This window comes from Gadus morhua, chromosome 11, assembly GCF_902167405.1.
Source record: "Gadus morhua chromosome 11, gadMor3.0, whole genome shotgun sequence".
Taxonomy (NCBI): domain Eukaryota; kingdom Metazoa; phylum Chordata; class Actinopteri; order Gadiformes; family Gadidae; genus Gadus; species Gadus morhua.
Genome location: NC_044058.1, coordinates 14,237,814 through 14,259,842, shown reverse-complemented (window position 1 = coordinate 14,259,842; position 22,029 = coordinate 14,237,814). Strand labels below are relative to the sequence as shown.

At 47.6% G+C, this 22,029-nt stretch overlaps 1 protein-coding gene across 8 annotated transcripts in view; it reads left to right on the top strand.

Moving 5' to 3' along the window:
* Positions 1-22,029, top strand: part of vps13b (vacuolar protein sorting 13 homolog B) — a 331,160-nt gene that overhangs the window by 18,694 nt on the left and 290,437 nt on the right. For all 8 annotated transcript variants that reach the window (XR_003978469.1, XM_030370003.1, XM_030370004.1 and 5 more), the window contains exons 5-11: positions 7,114-7,281; positions 8,613-8,794; positions 9,247-9,421; positions 15,772-16,058; positions 18,163-18,258; positions 19,542-19,664; positions 20,328-20,465. Coding sequence is in view for 7 of the 8 variants with exons in the window: in XM_030370003.1 (XP_030225863.1) it covers positions 7,114-7,281; positions 8,613-8,794; positions 9,247-9,421; positions 15,772-16,058; positions 18,163-18,258; positions 19,542-19,664; positions 20,328-20,465 (1,169 nt within the window). In the remaining variant the exon portion in view is untranslated. The remainder of the gene's footprint in view (positions 1-7,113; positions 7,282-8,612; positions 8,795-9,246; positions 9,422-15,771; positions 16,059-18,162; positions 18,259-19,541; positions 19,665-20,327; positions 20,466-22,029) is intronic.

The window sequence follows — 22,029 nt, the reverse complement described above, 5'->3', positions numbered from 1 at the left end:
ACCCCGACTCCCTGCTCCGGGAGTGACCCGGCGGTGCATGCACGGGCTCAGCGGGGGAGGACAGGGGATGGGAGCGAGAGACCGAGAGAGGAGAGGCTGTTTACACTAGGCGGAGGTGTTTTTTTTTCATTTTTACAATCTGCCCCCTTTACGGTTGCTGGAGCGTGAATGCTATCATCGCACAATGCAACTGAAGAGCCGGCGTCACAGCGGGTACCGTCTTTACACCCTGATAGCAGCAGCAGCCCAATACTGAAACATGTGAATGAGAGCTGTCATTGGTGCAGAGGTTTTTTGGAATCCTGTATGAAGATGCAGATGTGTTTTATTACCGGTTTTTGTTTCCAGGGAGCGAGAGAGAGTGAACAGGAGAGGGGGGTGTCCATGTGATAAATTGCTGACTGGCGTCTCTTATCAGCAAGGCCACTTGACCGAATACCTCCTACAGGGGCCATGGATTCCAAGCCTGCCTCTTTTCACACCACCTCACAATGAGGGCCCTTGTTTAGCTCGGACAGGCCTAACGTCATAACCCTTTTTATTATAATAGTTTATTTATGGCTTTGCAAATGAACGCTGTTAGGTAATGTTTTTGAGAAAAAAAAATCCACAAATGGGGCCACCCAGAATGTATTCACCTTTTTTGTTTAAATAAGCCCCCCTATATTTGAATTGTACATATATTTTAAAACAGAAAAAGCCACAATGATTTAATAACTAGCAAACGACAAATAATTTTTGTGTTTATGCAGTCTTGTTCAGAGAAGTTACTTCACAGGGCCTGGAAACGGGTGGACCACCTTTATTATGAAGTAATACATTTTCTTTTTTTTTACTGAGGGGATGGTTTTAGTTTTCATGCTGTAGAGAGAGACTTGCCCTCTGGGTTAATCTTATTAATTTACTCTCCTCCCACTATTGTTGTAATCTGATGTTTTACAGTCATAAGGTTTTATTGTGACCACATCTGGGGCTTCTCATTTTTATGTAAAACCCCCCTCCCAAAATGAAAATAAATAAATAAAATAAAATATATTTGACGTATGATTCCGAGCCAATGCGTCTTAACATAGTACTTAAAAGTTAGATTAAAAGCTCTGGCTCATACAATAAACGGGAAAAAAACATATCAGTTAAACGAAACTCTAGCGAGGGAGATGGAGCTTTTAGGATCCCGTCACAGTTTAACGCCCAACCTGGAGTCCCTGATCCCAGAGCCCCATTACGTATGTGGACGTATGTGGACGTATGAGCCTGTTCTGCTGCTGCAGTCCGGCTGGTTGTTCCTGGGGAGGATCCATTTCCAGGCCTGACGCTATGAGATAATATCTCTCCCCAGCTGTTAAAGCAGGGAACCTCCCAGCCCAGGGCCTCCCTCTGGCCCGACTTCAACACATCTACTCCTGTGTCTGCGTGTCTGTGTGTGTGTGTAAGTGCGTGTGTGTGTGTGCGTGCATGAATGCGTTTGTATGCACTTGCCCCTATACCTTTCCTGCACTGCCGCACTGGATCCATTACCGCCTGTTAAGACAACTCTGGAGTCACGAGTCACAGCAGCTCGCTAAGTAAAGAAGGTATATGATCGCGGGTAATCCCACAGGTTCCTGGTAGATATTAATAAGGAAAAGAGGTTAAAGGCGGGAGAGGTAAGGCTAACCTGCTGTGACTCAGCCGGAGGATGTTTTCCTTGAACGAGACACAGAACAAACCTGTTACGGATATTGGAATTGTAGTTAAGGGATGTTTTGTTTAGAAGTCGGGATACCCGGCCAGAAATCTCGTGGCAACCAGCGTAGGCGATATTGCTCACCCCCAGTCAATAGGCCTGTGTTGTTTAAAGTTTGCTCTTGTGAATACCAGTATCCCACTCGCCAATCCCCATGGTGTCTTAAGGAAGTGACCACCATCCACAATGCCTCCCAAGGTTGTCCATTCATTCATTTTGTAGACATGGTAGTGAGCCATAACTTGAACACACCGGAAAAATAAATATAAATAAATATGACACATGTGTCATTTTCTTTTTGCAAAGTATTCTCCTAGAGCCATTTGAATTATGAGATTAAGAAAAGAAAAAAAAAAGAAGAGCTCACGTTTGCTTTTTTTCTATGCTCCGAGGCGTTCTTTGTTCCTCGTCCCTCATAGCAGCACACATTGTCTTGTTTAGTGTGCACTCATCCTCCCTGTTTACACCACATGCTTGCTTGCCTCAATTTGAATTGAGTTAATCACATCGCAAGCTCACCGCTTCTGTCTCAGCAGAAACGGATAGCCGCAGACTCCCTTGTTTAAGGTGTGTGTGTGTGTGTGTGTGTGTGCGGGAGTGTGCGTACACGTGTCCGTGGGGCAGTGATTGAAGAGCCATGTCTGGACTCTTCGTCAGCATCAACGTCGACATAACCTCCGGCAGGCATCTGCTCCCCCCCCCCCCCCCCCCCCCCCACCTTCCCCTCTTCAAAACAACCGAAACAAAACACAACCGACACTAGAAAGCCGCCACCGGCAATTATACAGCCATTTGGCTCTGCGCTCTCACATATTGCATGGATTTGTCCTCCCTGTTCTGCCCGCGGTGGAAAACTGCCAGCGTTCAGTCGTCTGCCATGTGACTGGTAGCCGCGCAGAGACCAAAGACCAAGTGTTCCCACCTTGGGCGATCCTGCGAGTGATTATGTTTACGGCTGCCGGTGGGGGAACCGGGCGGCCACTGTTGGAGAGAAATGCACAGCTCTCTTCCTCTCTGCCGGGTCCCTGCCTGGGTCTCCGCTGCACACTTATGACACTTTTAACAGTCTGGGTCAGTCGTAGTATTTTAGTTGTGTGAACAATGGCGTCAAGGCACTGAGGTTGGATCTGCAATCACTGGTTTTCCTTGACTTATTTAGCGTCACTTGAGCTTGCCGTCGTCTCTTCGCAAATCCCCTCTTAAGTGTAAAAGTTAACGATAATTACAAAACAGCATTTTCTGTGGGTTGAGTCATCTTGTGCACATGCTGCAAGTGGGGGGGGAAACATCCCATCTGCTTCGACGGGACCCCTGGACTTCACCGGCCATGTCCGCTCTCTCTCCGCACACGACGTGGTCACGAGGTTACAGGACATGTGTACAGGACATAGCGGGATTCCAGTGTCCTTGGGATCCCGCTATGATTTATTCGCGTGACCTCTCCGCCGCTACGTGGCGTGTCTTTGGGTGTTGACTCTGCCGGCTATCTATTGGCACGGCGTGGCGTATCTCTCTCGCTTTACCGTCAGGAGCAACACCCCACTCCCCACTGACCCGTATACTCACAGCCTGAACTCCAGAAGAACGGCCTGTGGACCCAGCCTCTCGTCCCCAGCATTACGTCTCACTGGATGATGACCTTCAGACCCGTTCGCTTTCACAGCTGTTCCATAGAACACATTGTATCTTCCCGGCATGACAATAGAGGAATGAACACATACGCACACACAATCCCATACACACACACTCTGAGGCGGTGGTCTTTTGGAATGCCTGCTGCAGCATTCCTTTAGGCTTTTACTGTCTTACACACGTGTGTCTGGTGTGTTTGTGCACACGCTCGTGAGGGATTACTCATATGTGTACGTCCAGTGCTGTGTGTGCATTCTTCGTCTTGTTGCGTGTTAGACTTTGCATGTATTTGAGGCCCCCGCCCCCCCTTTGTGACAGCCGACAAGTCCTAGAGTATGATTGGTTGAATAGCAGAGCATAAGTCCTGTGTTCAGTGCTACTGCATTGCTGGTACTGGGGCTGCTGCTTGGAGGATAAATACAGCAGCTGTTCCGGTATTAACGGGAAACACTACTCGCATGAATGGAGGACATGGTGTGTCGTGGTCAATGGTGGCAGACTATACGTTGTGCTGGAGCACTACCATACAATGCTCGGTGGGGTGTCGCCTGTAGGCTACAATGTGAAGCCTGACATTGTTGCTAATTCTGATTGTACAATAATTTATTGATTACAGGGAAATTTAAAGGAACCCCAAGTGCCAGGTTGTGTGTGTGTGTGTGTGTGTGTGTGTGTGTGTGTGTGTGTGTGTGTGTGTGTGTGTGTGTGTGTGTGTGTGTGTGTGTGTGTGTGTGTGTGTGTGTGTGTGTGTGTGTGTGTGTGTGCGTGCGTGCGTGCGTGCGTGCACAGCTAATAGCGTGCGTGCGTGCGTTGCTGTATTCTACAACGCTGTTTTAAGTAAGCCTCACGTGCTGACCCAACACGCTGCTGTTAAGGCTAACGGTCGGACAGGGCCTTCTTCTGGTTTCCTGGCTCATCAGGCTTGGCCAGCAGGGTAGAAAATGTAACCTCTATGACTGGGAGAGGCAGAAAACAGCACTGTATTGTTAACCTCTAATCTGCAATTAACTGGGATTCAGGAGAAGCAGGAAAAAGGGGCTGAAGGACAAGGCTGTATCAACAGTTCGCTGCTGGCCGGGTGTGTTTTAATGCGACGAATAGCTCATGTTTGGCCATCTGGAAACCCGGCAGGTTTTATCACTCTGCAAAAGTCTCCTGGAAGTTGAATAAACGATCCTTAGGAGATGTAAATAGGGATTTATGGAATACTGGGAATAATCCGCCGCGGTTGAAAGGCGCTGTTGTCCTACAGTAGCCAAGCATTCTCGTTCTAATAGGTTTCTGGCCACGTCGCGAGCCGTGGCAAGGTACTCATTGCGGAACAGCAGCGCAGGATCAGCATACTGTATATTTGTCCGTCAGACTTGTCAATCTCTTTCTTGCCGGCTAATAACTGGCACAGCTAATAGCTGCTAATACTTTCCATATACAGGGAAGCGGGCGAACGTGGACAGTGTAATGTTTCTTTCCTGTATTGCACAGAAGAGAGTGCTTGGCCTGAGCTGGGATCACATAAAGGAGTTGGTTTTTCCACTCATTTTATGGTTGAACAATTTTAAGTGGGCTCCTTCCCCATGGGCCGCGGCACAGGTGCTGGCTGTGTCAATTGTTTACAGAGGTTCAGAGCGGTGCAGTGGTTCACCCCGAGAAGGACAGAGGGACAGACAGACAGACAGACGGGGGGGGCCCAGAGCCGACGCAAGACAAGTTAAAGAGAGAGCCACAAACGGCAAGCCGGCTTACACAACTCCGAGAGGAGAGCGAGGGAGGGAGAGTGAGGGAGAGAGAGAGGGCCCCTGACATGGGTAAATTGGATCCAGAGCGGGAAATAGCAGGGGGTACAGCGCTCGTTTTACTGCCCAGTCTGCAGGTGCAATGTGGGCTTTGGAAGCCCGCGGCCACCCACCCACACGCACATACCCACACGGCCACATTCATGCACGCAGCAGGCATTTACGTGCTCGCTACACATGCAAGTGATGAAAGTACAGTGTGTTGAGGAGAATTACGGCAACCGCTTTCTGCCACGTTGTTGAGTCAAGCTGCAAACAAAGTTGAATTTTCCCTATTGGATTATGCTAATGTATAGCCTGTAGTTGTGTACGGAACGGCTGCAAAGGGAACGGATCCATTTAAGTATTCCCACCAACACGACCATTCACCCCAGCGCAGTCCTCCGCTGTGACATGGTGTCGGCCGCGCATGTACGATACAGGAAGACAAACATTTGGTTTGGAAAATAAGGAATAGGCATTAAAGGTTTATATGTTTAACTCTGAGTGACTGTGTTTAACAGTACATGGGAGGAATGAATAAGGCCCTTCGTCCCCTGGTTTAGGGGGATTTATTGCTGTATATTTTCATACTTTATGGTCGATACTCCCCTGTCTGCAATATTTTTAGTTCTTTCTTACTTTGGTGAGTAATGACCTTACCATGTATGTTTTCCCTGCAAAGCTTCTGTTTCTGGGCGTCACTGAGGCCATTAGGAGGTCCTGGTTGCGCCGTAACATGGCTCCCCCGGCTCGGTTGAAACCCAACCGACGGGGTTGCGCCGTCTCTCTCACCTCCCCCTTACCAGCACCTCTGCGACACCTCCCTAACCATCCCAGTCCGTCCACCGCAGAATCCCCTTTCCTTTTCCTTTCTCGCTCCATCATTGCAAAAATGAATCAACCCAAATCCCCTTCCTCAAAACGTCTGGCTAGTCTAATTCTATCCACGTTGACCCCCCCTGTCATACGTTTTAATAGTCCATCATGTGTTTATACAATAACTACAATGAATGGTTGCCTCACAGGCTGTTTAGGCGTGCTAAATGAGTCCTTTAACATGTAGGTCGAGTCGTCACACTATCAAGTGAACGTATAATAAAAATACTTTCAACACCAGACGCCCATTTGTTTAGCTTCTCCCTCCTTGTCATTGGCCTGCCAGCAGAGATCATTCATTTACAATCCTAGCATTCTGCAGGGCCAAAGTTTCTCCGTGCTGACCGTAACTCTCCCTCGAAGGTGTGTGTGTGTGCATGTGTGTGTGTGTGTGTGTGTGTGTGAGCACACATGCGCAAGTGTGTGTTTTAGAGTTTGTGTACATTGAAGAGTGTGACCTGGCTTCCATGCATGTTCATGGAGAGGGAGATAGAGAGAGAGAGAGACAGAGGGTGGAAGAGCTGTGTGTGAAGCAGGGTTCGTGCACGCTAGTGTAGGGCTGAGCCGGGCCCCACATCTGAGAGGAGAAGAGAGCCCTTCAGAGATCCATAAATATGACTGAGATTTGTGGCCGTGCTGAGGCACAGTGAGGACCAGCAATGTTTTCTTACAGATATTTAGCCCCCCCACTCCACTTGCTCACGTCCAAGCCGTAGACCGAGAACTAAGAAATAACATGTCAGGTCCTCCGCGCATTTACAAGCCCTGTAGGATGGAAGGGGTCAGCGGCAGTGAGCCCAGGCTTTCAGGGAACCCAGGCCAGGGTTTCAGTCTTTCACTGTGTATCAGCACTAAATTAACGTGTGGCATGAGTTGCATACCTCTCTACCACTGTGTGTGCGTGTTCGTGTGTGTGTGTGTGTGTGTGTGTGTGTATGTCTGGCTCACCCTGGCCCGCCTTGGCAAATGTTTATACATCCGTACCTTGGTGTAAGGTGATTTATAATGTGAGGTGCACGAGTGCATATTTGCACATGTATTGCACATCTCCTTGTGTTTTAAATTGGGGTGTGTTTGTGTGTGTGTGTGTGTGCGTGTGTATAGGCTACGTGCAGAGCCTGATCCGCCGCGTGGTGAACAACGTGAACATCGTGGTGAACAACCTGATCCTGAAGTACGTGGAGGACGACATCGTGCTGTCCGTCAACATCACGTCAGCGGAGTGCTACACCGTCGACGACGCGTGGGAGAGGGCCTTCATGGACATCACCGGTGAGGGATCCGACCAATCGCAGACCTCGTTCCCCTCCCCCACGTCCACAATCAACCAATCCCTGCGCTGCGAGGAAAGATGACAACCTTTTGTGCATGAGGATTATTTGAATGTTTGAGTGTTTATAGTTTATTTAAAACCCAGGCCAAACAGATGTATTAGGGCCACCGTTTAAATGTCAACAGCTGTTTCAATTGACAAAATTATCAGAGTTCTCAATCTTGAGAGCAGCGCGCTGTTTTTATAATGCTTGCGAGGAAATTTCCCCCATTGAGGAACGAGCAGTTGTCACTGCCAAAGTAAGCCTCTGCAAACCGAAAAATCGCCAGCTTCTTTTATCCTGGTATTGTTGTCAATATTGATATCCTATATAGCTGGGGTCGTTTGACGGATGAAGTAATTGCAAGGTGACTAAGGCCTTCGACATTTATTGGCTGCATTGAGATGCTCTGAGGCTGCACAATCACAAGTTAACTATTTAAGGAACGACCATTTGGGCTACATAGAGTGGAAGACGGATGGGAGGCGTCTGCTACAACCTGGAAAGTTATTATGGACAATCCCTCTCACACACACACACACACACACACACACACACACACGTACCACTTAGTTGGACCTCTTGTAAATGCCACACTTCATAAGAGCCCTGGGGTGTCTGCACAGTGTCTCCCCCCCCAGGCTTCCTATGTTTGAAGGAGGCTCAGAGATAATGAGGATTTACTGCCAGGGCCTGCTCCTGTGTGTGTGTGTGTGTGTGGTGTGTGTGTCTGTGTGTGTGTGTGTGTGTGTGTGTGTGTGTGTGTGTGTGTGTGTGTGTGTGTGTGTGTGTGTGTGTGTGAGAGATCCACTCACAAGTGGATCTTTTCCTGAAAACTTGTGATTATTATGACTGTCTGTCGAACGCATGCATCAGAGTACCCGGTGGTTCCCCACCGTTTTTGGCCCGGGACCCCAATTCCAGCTCTGAAAGTGTTTGCGACCCAAACTTTAACTTTAGTGCTTCTGCTTCCACACATTGTTTTGATCCAATCAACATCTGCCAGTAATATCAATTTCCCGGTAAAATTGTGTAATCGCTTAGCTCCACCACACACAAAGTGATTAGTTTGCCCGTGGCTATGAATCATTAGGAAGTCAGTTTGTGTTTACAGGATGTCTAAGGAAAATATGGTTTGCTCAAATGGATCATCACATGCGGGGGGATTTAGGATGCATTAGGGGACCCCCAAGTGGAGTCCTGACCCCAAGATTGGGAACCACTGGTCTATTCCATGTCTACCTCTTATGCTACCTGCCCCTCACCCCATCCCACTTCACCCCAACCTAGCCCCTGAGTTGGTCCTGAGGAAGGTGATCAACTTCTCGGACTGTACGGTGTGCCTGGACAAGCGCAACGGCAGCGGGAAGATTGAGTTCTACCAGGACCCCTTGCTGTACAAATGCTCCTTCAGGACACGCCTCCACTTCACCTATGACAACATGAACTCTAAGATCCCTGCACTCATCAAGGTGAGCGCTTCTTCTGGACCCTGCAGCCTTCATACACACGCACACACATGCTTTTACACGCACTGGCGCATGCCCGCACAAAAAAACACGCACGCACATGCAAACACACACACACACACACACACATGCTCTCTCACACACACACACACACATGCTCTGACACACACACGCACGCACACACATAAACTTGCACGCACACACATGCTCTCACACACATACATGCTTTCACACACACATGCCCTCACACTCACACATGATCACACACCCTCATGCTCCCGCACACACACCACACACACACACACACACACACACACACACACACACACACACACACACACACACACACACACACACACACACACACACACACACACACACACACACACACACACACACACACACACACACACACACACTCTCACTCTCACGCCCCTCTCTCTCTGCCCGGGCAGATGCAGACCATGGTGGAGAGCCTGAAGCTGTCCGTCACCGACCAGCAGCTGCCCATGTTCATGCGCATCCTTGAGCTAGTAATCGCCCTGTACTACGGGGCCATCGGGGCCCCCCGGGATGGCGACGCGGACGAGGGCAGTGGGCCCATCAGGGAGACGGTCGCCCCCGTGCCTGGTGAGTGTCTGTCTGACCTGTGTCCGGCAAATGGCAACTTTAATTCACTGCTGCGGCTCTCACTTGTCTGATAAGAGAGTAGGTATTTTGGAAACTAACAATATTTGTGTGTGTGTGTGTGATTTGTCATGGCTGTTTGTACTTAAAGAATATTAAGAGCGGTTCACCAGCTACTAAGCAGTGATGTGGATGACTCTGTTGCTCCATACATGCAGTTACATTTTCCGAGTAGTGTGTGAGACCTCTTCTGTTAATGTGCAAGTTATTTCACAACAACTCCTCCCCCCCACAGAGCTCCATGCCGCCACGGCCACAGCCGTATTTCTCCGGCAACATTTACAAACAGAAATCAAATTCTCTTAAGTGTTTAACAAGCCACGGGAACGAGCTGAATGCCCCGGCCCCCCGGCCCCCTACTGTGTCCTCCCTCACCCTATGTGTTGCCTTCCTCATGGGGGGCCACATGTGGTCTGTCATCCCTGGATGGGACGTTGAACATCACTTTGACCGTGGAACGGGCGCCTCCTCCTCCTTCTCCTCCTCTTCCTCCCGCTCTTTCAACAAACAAAGCGCCCCGCTGTGTAACTCGACACGAACCAGGGGAGGACGGGCCGGGAGGAGAGAGTCCTACCCGCTTTCTGTCTGTGTTGGGGACCATAGAGACACTCTAAACAGAGAGAGCATGCGTCCACCTTATAAAAGGAACTGGTTTGCCCTTAGGGCACAGGAACGATGCACCCTTTTGCACACATGGTACCATAAAGAGTCAACGTGGTTATATTTATTAACACGGGTTTATTAACAAAGGCATCGATGCAGACGTGTACTAATATTCACTCAACGACATGCATGTACTCACAAACATGCTATCCAATAATTGTTTGTCTAAAAACTGAATCAATTCAAACGTCACATGCTTTTTACGCTGCTTTTCTTAGGAGCTCTGCATGCTTCTTCACAGCATACTCATGTATGATATTTGGCCTTTGAATGACTGCACTTGTAGCACCAGAGAATCATCCAGGAGGAAGGTATTGGGTCGGAGGAGGAGAGCAGGTCGTCTCTTTCTCGCCCTATGTCCCTTCTCTCTGTGTCTCTGTATCTGTGTCTCACTCTCCCCCTCTCTCTCTCTCTCTCTCTCTGTCCCTGTCTCTCTGTGTCTGTGTCTCACTCTCCCCCTCTCTCTCTCTCTGTGTGTCCCTGTCTCTGTGTGTCTGTGTCTCTCTCCCCCCCCGGTCTCTCTCCTCTCTCTCTCTCTCCGTGCCTGCCTGCTGGGCCTTCAGCTTCAGTGGCGAGTTGGCACGGCTGGCGCTTCTCTTTCCGATGCCAGATGTAAACCTCTGTGTCATGGCCCTGCTATGCAGAGCCTCCGAGAATGAATTAGTATCCCATCGCAAAAATATACAAGAGGGGACCGGCGCGTGGAACCCGAGCGGCCCCAGATCTTGTTATGCTGGAAGTAATTGACGGAGGAAGGGGTTGGGGTGGGGTTGGGTGGGGCGGGATGACGGAGGAGGAGGAGGGTAGCGGAATGAAACTTGTCGGGCTTGTTTCACATATGGCTTTCAATATTAGCCCCCATGTGTTGTTTATTTATTTCCTTTTGAATACAGGCTTAGTGAATTTGATCTATTATTTATTGCAGCAGTGCTGATTAATGGCGGCTAACCCGTGTTTGCTTGTGATAAGATCGCTATTCTGTGATATTCGGCTACACTAAAGTCCCTTGTGCCCGGCTGGGACTGCCTGAGTATTTATTTATAAGTTGTTAACATTGTGAGTATTCATTGTTGCGTGTTTGCTGGAACATGATACCTGTGACTTAGCACAGTACTTCATCACATCTTATGTGATTTCCCCCCTCGCTAGCCTGCTATGGGTCGGAGCGGTGTGTGTTTGTGTTCTGTGTGCCCATGAATGCACATGCGTGTGTGCATGCCATGTTTCCCCGTGTCTATCATTCGGTCTTTGCTCGCCGCTTTTAGTAACTGACTCTACCAGGACAGAATGAAGGCTCACTGTGTGTGTGTGTGTGTGTGTGTGTGTGTGTGTGTGTGTGTGTGTGTGTGTGTGTGTGTGTGTGTGTGTGTGTGTGTCTGTGTGTGTGTGTGTGTGTGTGTGTCCAGAGTAATGATTCAGTCTGGATCTGCATTAATAGACCGTGACTTTTAATTGAACAGGGTTCTTCCTAGAGAGTCTTCAAAGAGAATATAAATGTTCCCCGATTTGACAGTATTTTTCTTTTGGTTGAATTAACCATGTGGAAAAAGTCTTGTAATGTGTTTATGTGCCCGTGAATCACCGTGCTCGCATTGCTTATAGGTAGCGGCCAATGTTTTCATTAATGAATAGCCCACTAATAGGTGAGCGGTGTGTGTCTCACCAACCCATCAGGCAGGATTAGAGAGGAGCGGCTTCTCTCGTGTCTAAAACTCAACAGCTTGACTCTGAAACACTGCAGAAGGTTCAGTGGTTGGAAACATGGATGGCTAACACACTTGAGTGGACCAGCTGGTCACGGCAGAGAGCACTGCACGTCCACAGAGTATGAGAAGAATTAGCTTCAAAAGGCCTGTGGTGAAAAAAGTGTGTGTGTCTGTGCTTTGTGTAAGAGATTGAGCATGCAATTGATGATGAGGTTAAGTGTGTGTGTTTATGTGCATGGGCATGTGCCCGACTACACACGCATACACCACGCACGCACGCACGCACGCACGCACGCACGCACGCACGCACGCACGCACGCACACACGCACCCTTGTGTGGCCAGTTTAATATTAGAAATATTTTATATATATTTTTAATTCATCCTCCTATTTTCTATTTTTACACAAGTGTGTAAAGGCCACAGGGTTCCCATGTCTGGCATAGTGGAAACATTTTTAAATATGAAATTATGCAAAAAAAAAGGAGTATCTCACATTCCAGCCCAGAAAGAGAGATTTCAAAAGCAAGAATGATCTTAATGTCAGCCTGGCAGTGTCTAGCTCAGTTAGTTTGTATCCTGGTACACATGTTTTTTCCCCCTTGCTTCAGTACGTCTGTTTTACTGGCATGTAGCCCATGAGAAAGAAGTAAAGGGAAAACATGTTACTAAAGGGGATGTAAGAATAGGAGGCGTGTTAGTTGCCGTGTATGCGTGTGCATATCTACACGCTTTGTACGTAGTCTTTATGCGAATGGGAGAATTGCAAGCTCCAAAACATGCATCCAATTTTGTTATGTGTGTTTTTATTGGCTCGACAGAATTAGAATTAGCATAGATCATTGTCTGCGCACACGTGGTGGCCTTTAGCTCAGGGGTCAGGTGACCAGTCCACCTCCTTCTCTTTAAACATGGAGGGACATCTACTGGCCTGGGAGGGCACTGCCTGTTCTCTCACTCCTTGCTGCGTGTGCTTCTTTGCTTCGCTTTTTGACATTTTTTCGACACCTATCTTGCTCATCTCATTTTATTCACACGTACACACACACACAAACTAACTCACTTAATCACTCACTCACTCACGGACGGACAGACCGAGATCTAACTGCCTGGAGAAAGTAGGATTCTGGGGGGAGTTACATGACGGTACAGCTGTCAAGCTATTCCTGTATTCCTATCTCTACCTGAGTATATTGGATGTAATTCACCTTGCATTTTTGCAGGGTACCTTGATTAACCGCACGTGGTGTTTGTATCTCAACCGCCTAACCATGTAGGCTTCTTGGAGCCTTTCTCGGATCAGGCGTCTGGTATTTTGCACCTAGGATTAACACTTCAAAGTCCCCTTAAGTCGGCAAGTTGTGATCACTTGATTTGTAATTTCGCTCCTATTTTGATTGCCCAGGTACTTTGGTCAGACGGATGTAGACGTGAAGGGAAAGGGCTTAGAGCCTCAAATCTGACACCTCGAAGCCTTTCACTGGATAGACACCACCCAGCTGAAAAATAAGGAAAAATTTGCTTTTGAGTTGGACTCGGTGTTAGTGAAATAGAAAGAAAAAAAAGACCATAACATGGGATTTCCAACTGCCAATTCGCAAAGTGAAAGATTTAATTAAGAATATGTCATAATTTTCACCGCCTAACCCCCTGGGATCCTCCGCTGTGACCTCACAGACCATATTGTTTTCTCGCGGAGGACGTGGGGCCGAGTGGAATGGGATTACACATTCTTCCCCGCCGACGTCAGCCGTCCTTCTCTGCATGTGTACACGGACACGGACACGATGGGCCCGAGGTCAAAGGTCGGGATGATTGAATGCCCTCCCTCAAGCCCTACCTGCCGTGGGTGTGAGCTTGTTCGCGTGACTTCAAGAAACTACTTTCTACAGTTTTATCCGTTATCCATCCCAAGACAGCCATATGACTTACTCAACTGTCCAACTTCTTGGTTCTGAATCAAGCACGCATTTTTCCATTCAACCACATGCTCTGTTACATGCTACACACAACCCCATTGTTCCAAAAGGCCTGTCCCAATTTTGTCATCCACGGTCCTCATTTTGCTTTGACACATGATAGCACTCTTGAGGCTACTTAAGTTAAAACCTTTCCCTTTTGATTGAAGTTTCACAATTCAAGAACTTTATTTGTCACATTCACATACTTACATGTACATTGAGATGAAAGCGAAAATGCGAACAGGATTCTAACAATTTTACTATAAATAGAAGCAACAATATTTACAGTGAAACAAAGACAATAATTGTAGTGATGGATGTAAATAAGGGATCTGTAAAAATGAGGGTTTGTTTCTATGTGCATGTGCATTGGAGGGGCCGTTTGAGGAACTTGTTAGGGGTCCTGTTAAGATCAGTGGTCACAGCCCTGATAGCCTTGGGAAAGAAACTCCATCTCAGTCGCTCTGTTGTAGCTGTGTGAGTGCAGAGGCGCTTGCTTGACCGCAGCAGCTGAAACTGTTATTGGGCTGGTGTGAATCCTTCATGATCCTATAGGCTCTGGTTCTGCACCTCCTGGTGTATAAGTCCTGCAGGGAGGGAAGTGTAGTTCCAACAATGTGTTCATCCGATCGCAACACCCTCTGCACAGCCCTCCTATCCTGAGCAGAGCTGTTGCCAAACCAGGCAGTGATGCATCCTGTCAGGATATGCTCTGCAGCCCCAGAGTAGAAGGACTGAAGGATCCTCTGCAAGGATTTCTACAGCTGTCTGAGGTGATAAAGGCGATGCCTTGTCTTTCTCACCTCACCAGAGTGTCTATGTGTGTTTTCCACGTCAGATCCTCTGTGATGTGGACTTCCAGGTATTTAAAATTGCTCAACCTCTTCCAAAGAAGTCCCATCAATCCATATCGGTGTGCACGTAGTGTTTATCCTCCCTGCTTTGCTAGTGTCACGCAAATCTAGATCCACGATCTGTGATTTAAATATAAAAATGTGCGAAACCAGCCATTTCTATCACTCATCGGTTTGCTCGGTCCAACAAATACTGCAGCCAGCTAGTCTTGCTTCAGTCTGCACACCCTCGTCTGTCTCCCAGCGTGTGTCCGTTCCAGGACTCCACCCTTTGTCCCTGACTGAGCCTCACCAGCCTGGCTTGTGTTCAACTCTCTGCTCCTCGGCCCAACCGGCCATCCTCCTCCTGGAAGTGGACACTGCCGCAGCGACCTGTGGTCCTGGGCCCCCTGGTGCTGTCGGGGCCCAGCGGAGGCCGCTTTGACTGCAGGCCAAGGTCCCTCCTGTCAAGATGCGATTTGACAGGCGGTGACCTCTGACCCACACTGGAATGGTCTTTTTCTCTCTTGTTCTCTCGCCTATTAATACGTGGATACTGACACACTCCCTCTCTCGCACACACACACTCATGCCGCTCTCACACCTGCATGTTGGCAGCAGCTATTGTGAAAGTGCTGTTGAGAACAATGTTTTGTGTGTTCAGTTGACAGCTGCCACAACTCTCTTTTGAAAGTTTAACTCCAGACATGGGGCGAATTCATTTTCTGCACTGTAATAAGCAAAATTAGAAATAAAAACATGCATGATATACACTATCAAAAGACATTCTCTGTGGACTATTTGTTCTCTGAAAATGTCTCATTAATTTAATACTATTTTTAATGTGTTCAAGGAATGCACCTCAGAGGTACTCTACAAAGAGCTTGAATACATTGATGGATTGCATCTTGCTCACGACACGGCAAAGATTAATTGTTTTGAATCCATGCAATCAATAACCCTCCCTAGTTATGTTCCTATGATGTATTGTAGCACACTGCACTTTAACAAGGTAATGTTATTCAAATTGTCCACATTTTTTAAGGCTGCAAACCTTGAGCTGTGATGCTGCTACGCAGCCCGCCTCGCAGCTTACTCCTTTTATTGAGCCACGTATTAATCTGCTTCAAGGTATGGACGTGGAAGAGGACAACCAGGGGATGGCCCGGCCGTTCTCCAGCTCAGAGCTCTACATGCAGCCCGGAGGGCCCGACGACCAGATGGACGAGGGATGGGTCTCTTGGGCGTGGTCCTTCGTGCCGGCCATCGTGGGCGAGGAGGACGAGGAGGGCGAGGACGGCACCTACCACCAGAGAGAGCCAGGGTCCAGCCCGAGTGGTACCCAGCAGCATGCGCAGCCTCGAGACCCCGTCGTGTCCATAGGATTCTACTGCACCAAGGCGTCCGTTACCTTTAAGGTAAGTCGGCCCGTCGTTATGTTGTGCACATGTTTTCACTCAGCTGTGCTGCTTTCAATTGTTAGTAGTTGACGATGTGTTTTTCATTGGCTACTATTTTCAGTATGAACCTTGGTGCTGTAGACAGATGCCTGGGCGAAGCTGTCGATAACAAGATACATTGTAAACATACAATGTACTTTTTTTTTAGGCCTTTTTTTCTTTTTTACATTTACCTAAAATAAAAAAAAAATATGGAAACTGTATACATCACAAATTGGCTGGGCAATCTACAAACGTACATCATGCGTACAAGGTAGGAAATAACTCCAGAGGGAGGATTAGCCAATGGCACTGATTCAAGAAGTTCCATTTCCTGAATCTGGCCTTAAAATACAGTTGTGTTAGCAATTAGGACATTCTAATGCCTCCGATTTTTCATCTTCCCTTCACTGGCCAATTCCGTCCCTCCAATGCTTTCTTGCGGTTACAATGTAAAGTCCGTGGCCCAGCCCCAGGGAGGTTTGTGTACGTCTTTCCCCTCCATGTGCGGTTCTGGGCGGGGAGGGTACGGGCAGCCGCTAACGGGTGTCTCGGGTCACGTTAATGTCTCAGACATTATACATGGTATGATTACTATTTAGAAAGCCATCCCAGCGGTAATCCCCTGCGCTCACTCAGAATAGTTGAAATTCAACTGCATTTCCCCTCAGGTTTAGGCTGGTCAGATCGTATTTCTAACCTAATGTGTTCTGTGCGTGTGTGTGTGTGTGCCTCCTGCTCTGTGTATGTATGTATTAGTGCATGCGTGTGTGCATGTGTTTTCAGTGCGCTCCTAATAATGTTTAAATTGTTCCTGTAGTGTTTGAGTTCTTTTAATCAATTAATTGCCTCTTGTCTGGAGTAATTGCAGACAGCTGAGTTTTAAACGCTTTCCCCGCTCTCATGCGCGGAAGCGTTTAGTTTGAGGGAAACGTTGTGCTCTTTGAAGAGCCACTGCAGGGACCTGAGGTTGACGTGCCTGTGGAATCAGGGAGGTAATTTCTTCGGATCCTGATGCATTACATCCCCGATCCGTTTGATCGGAAAAGTTAGACGTGTAATTTTAACGACACGCTACACACATCACGTGCAGTTTGAGGTCAATGGCCTTCTCTCCCTTCCTGTCAGTTGTTACACACCTGCAAGAGGTATCCATGACAGGAGTTTGAGTTTATTTTTTCCCCAATTTCAGAAACACAATTTCCTCTCAACTCTTTAACGTTATTTTTGGCAGTGGAAATTGGATTAGTATCAAAGAAATCCTATTCGGATTTCCTCTTCAGATTTTAAATATTTCTTTGCTCTTTCTATGTCTTATTTAAAGTACCCCGACCTTCATTTTAAGTTTATAATAATGCATTATTTTATTCTAAAATCCAGTGTTGGCTCATCTGCCACAGTAGTGTAATTTAGTGATTTATCTATGGTACTGTGTTGATTTAGGCTTCAACAAAATCGAGAGCCCCCCCCCCCCTCCTCCCCCCACCTTACCTTCAGTTCACCCACACTAAGGCGGCCATGATGTTTTTGGATAAACCATAAGTCTGCATCCACTGTATCTGAAGGGAGATGCTGCTCCTAGGCTAATGATCTGCCTTCCCCATTTGTTCTGTGTTGTTGTTGAGTGGGCTCTGGGTCGGGCCTTGCTCCCTGTGCGTGAATAAACCCTCCGACTGGAGGGAGGAAGAAGGCAGCCAGGGCGCTGGGGTGAGGGGAGAGAGTGTGGGTCGCTGTAATAAGGCACAGCTGCTTCCAGCCCCTGCACCTGCTTCCTGTGTCGGAGACCGCCGAGTTCTGCTCCGAAACACTGGATTCCTGAAGCGCTCCGTCTCCCCCGTTTAATGTCAGGGGGATTTTTGAACTCTCTCGAATCACCCAGGCAAACATATCGATGACGTGTTGTGTTCTTTTTTATTCTCAGTTGTTGTTGTTGCTGTACCTTAAGTGTGTGTGTGTGTGTGTGTGTGTGTGTGTGTGTGTGTGTGTGTGTGTGTGTGTGTGTGTGTGTGTGTGTGTGTGTGTGTGTGTGTGTGTGTGTGTGTGTGTGTGTGTGTGTGTGTGTGTTCCTCCTCTTTTGCCTCAGCTGACAGAGTCCCTTTCGGAGAGCAGCTACTACAGTCCACAGAAGGTCAAGTCCAGAGAGGTCCTGTGTCTGGAGCCGGAGGGAATCACCATTGAGGTGATCCTCTATCCTTTTCAGCCACCATGGATCGTTCAATGTATCTGTACCTACTCGGAGTGGCCAAATCCTAAATGAATACTTAAAAAAACAAACAAAGGAAACAGAGAACACTGGATTCCTCTCTCATATCCGTCAGTTCAAGTATCATACTTTTCTGATCCTCTCGTTATTAAAGACAATTTACTCAGAGGCCACTCGGAGACACACCGCCGCAGAACTTGTCTTCCTCATAATTCCCTTCTCAGGAGTGTTCCTAACGACACCCCTCACATGTCTAATCCCGGGCCCTCTGTGAGCACCGCCCGCCAACACTGCACAAGATGGACTACTTATATTTATATACGTATCTTATTCTCTGATTACCTGGGTAGTAAAGGGCTTTTCTTCTCTGAGCTTTCTGCCAGATGTACAAATTCAGAGAGATTTCCAATTCCAATTTCAGTAATTTATGCTCTCGCTGGAAGCGGGACAGCAACGTGAGAGAAGCTGAAGGGGGAAGGCGGCGGGGGGGGGGGGGGGGGGGGGGTCTCACTTGTAAAAGACAGGGGGGGGGGTTGGGGTTACAATTACAGTGTGGTGAAACCTTGTGTTTTATTGGGTTGCTCTCTGCTTGGTTGTCTTCTGGGGAGAGGGGACAACATAGTGGGTAAAACACACGCACACAAACACACACACACACATACACACACACACACACACACACACACACACACACACACACACACACACACACACACACACACACACACACACACACGCGTGCGCACAAATGGGTAACCGGTTGCCCCTTTATTTTCTTTACACAGTGTAATGAGCCTATAACCAAGAGCCGCCAACACCACAAACCAACACAAGCAGCCCCTTAAATCACCTATTGCTGAGCTTTGTTTGTGATATGCCAATAATATAATGAGTCCAAAACCCAGTAGAAGGCATTACACTCTTAAAAAGTTAAAAAGCGAGTTTGGGTTGCATTACTATGAACTTTTGCCCTGTAGTCTTTTTATTGGTATAATATTGACTGGGTGCATATTGCGCAGCCCAGCTCATTACCTCCTCAGTCTTGTGAAGTATTTTTCCATTTCAATAAATCAGACGCGTTTCCTTCGACACGGAGTAACACACACTGAGCGGTTCACGACTTTACAACTCCTTCCACCAGATACATGTCTCTCGATTTAACAACCTAATTCACTGGTTTCAGTTTGGCTCTTCCTCCCCTCCGTCTGTCCCTCTTTCATACTGACTCGTTCTCACGTTCCCCTCCTCGGTGTTCCCAGGTGCTGATGATGGGTGAGGCGTTCTTCGACTGTCAGATTGGCATCGTGGGCTGCCGGGCCGTCTGCCTGAAAGGCATCATGGGAGTGCGGGACTTTGAGGATAACCTGAACCGACGGGAGGAGGTAAAAGCACACTGTGTACACCACCAGAAGTCAAGAACCCCAGGAGGATGAGTTTCCTTTATAAAAGAAAACAGAAGGAGATCTCTCACACACACACACACACACACACACACACACACACACACACACACACACACACACACACACACACACACACACACACACACACACACACACACACACACACACACACCTACACACACACACACACACACGTCCATTTCAGAGGTAGACACAGAGGTGTGATTGAGGTTTCTTTATGGAATTGTGTGTTCCAACTACCTTTTTGTATTAATACCCACATATTATTCGCACAATTTCTGGAAGCCTGTGGCGACACAGTCCCCTTTCTTACCGCCCATGCACAGCCATCCATTCAACCTGCCGTGTTTTCGCAGCGTAATATTATATCATAAAGTTAATCGAAAATTGATTATGTTTGCATTTTATGACCGGTGGTCGCGGTTCGGACAAGAAACTTGGAAGCTTCCCGTGGCGCACTTATTAACTAAATAAGTGTGTCAAAGTGTTATATGTAACATGACTCAAATCCCCTGGCATAATTGGTCATAACATTAATCTACATTAATCATCGACAAGGTTGTATATTTGTCCACTCGGGCCTACTTCCTCCGTTACTTTCCCCTCTCTCTCTCTCGCCAGGACGCTGTGTTCTTCATGTGCGGCGAGACTCTGAGCGCTAAGGGGATGACGTACCTGACCAACTCCCTGTTCGACTACCGCAGCCCAGAGAACAACGGCGTACGGGCCGAGTTCATCCTGGACGCCACCAACCACAAGGTCATCGTCACAGCATGGACAGTGATACTGCATTTAAATCCTCTTTTAATGGCGGTGGAAATATTGAGCAACACGCATGTAACACACACACACACACACGCAGCAACACAGGCAATACAGCAACACAGCAATTACAATTTTAATCATCATGTGACATCACTTTTGTACTGGGTTTATCTTAGCTATTGTAGCCATGGTAGCCACCAAAAACAGGAGAGGCAGCCGAGCTGTACAAAGTATTGGGCTTGTAACGTTTCAGAAAGGTTCGCGCCCTGAGGTCCTGACATCTCATCATCGATACCATGACTGGATTCCATCTGATGTTGCAAGCGATTCGTTGGTATTACAGTCTCTTGCCAAACTGCAGCGGATCCCTTCCAAAATCAGCAAAACACGTCTTATCTGAAGAATTTCATCTATTCCCCTTAAATCACTACCAAATACAGATTACTAACTTCCAGTCCCGGTGGTGTCTTTCTTTCCACTGGCAGCGCTGCACGCCGCAGTAGAGGAATGCTGGCTCTATCTGTCTAGTAGCATTAAAACCCTTATCCCTGATAAGGCTCAGCTCCCCTCTGTCAGCCATCCCCGACCGGCCTGTTGACGCTGCTCAGCCATGCTCATGACCCTCAGTGGGGGCGGCTGTTTGTCCATCCACTCACCGTCCGTCCAGTCGTTCATCCATTCGTCCCTTCGTCGGTCTTTGCGTACTTGAAAGGCTCAAGAAGTCAAAGTGTGTGTCAATTCATTAGCGGTGTTCAGACGGGCCTTTTATGGCTTTGATCCAAACGCAGGCCCGCACCATTAGTGAGGGCCTAATAAATATTACTCATTAACTTCCCTTTCTGATAAGGCTGCCATTGGAGCTAGTCGGAAGGTGAGGGTTGTAATGATGTGTGTGTGTGTGTGTGTGTGTGTGTGTGTGTGTGTGTGTGTGTGTGTGTGTGTGTGTGTGTGTGTGTGTGTGTGTGTGTGTGTGTGTGTGTGTGTGTGTGTGTGTCGTTGCTTTGCAGTGGATTGATGTGCACTATTGGTAGCGTTAGAGAGCAAAGTGGTGATAACCTCTAGAGTACTCTGCAGGGCTGGGTCAATAGCTCTACACCTTCAGACTATTGCATAATCACAGTTCAGTTATTAACAAGCATAGGCCCCAGATGAAGGGGATATTTGATTGGAGGCCTGAAAATATTACCAAAATTCAGAAATTAGTCTGATCTTGGTCATTGGTTTCAATTTAAATCATTCAGAATTAAGCATTTTTTTGCAATTATAACCCTATTTTGTTGCAAAATAGATTTTTAATCCAGTCTAAAAACAGCTGCCAGAAGAACCTGCCAAACAAGACATTAATAATCAAACTCTATGTACAGAACATGAGGCCCTGATTGTCGGGTTTATTTCTCCATCTTTACTAATCAGGGCGTGCTCTGCATTTCACGCTGTGTGCCGTGTGAGTGAGTGCTTTTTTGAACCATTAATGAAGGACTTTTAATATAAGATGCAACTTTATTTATCCCCCGTAGGATAAATATGTTAACATTTGTTAATATATTTGCTTAAGAAA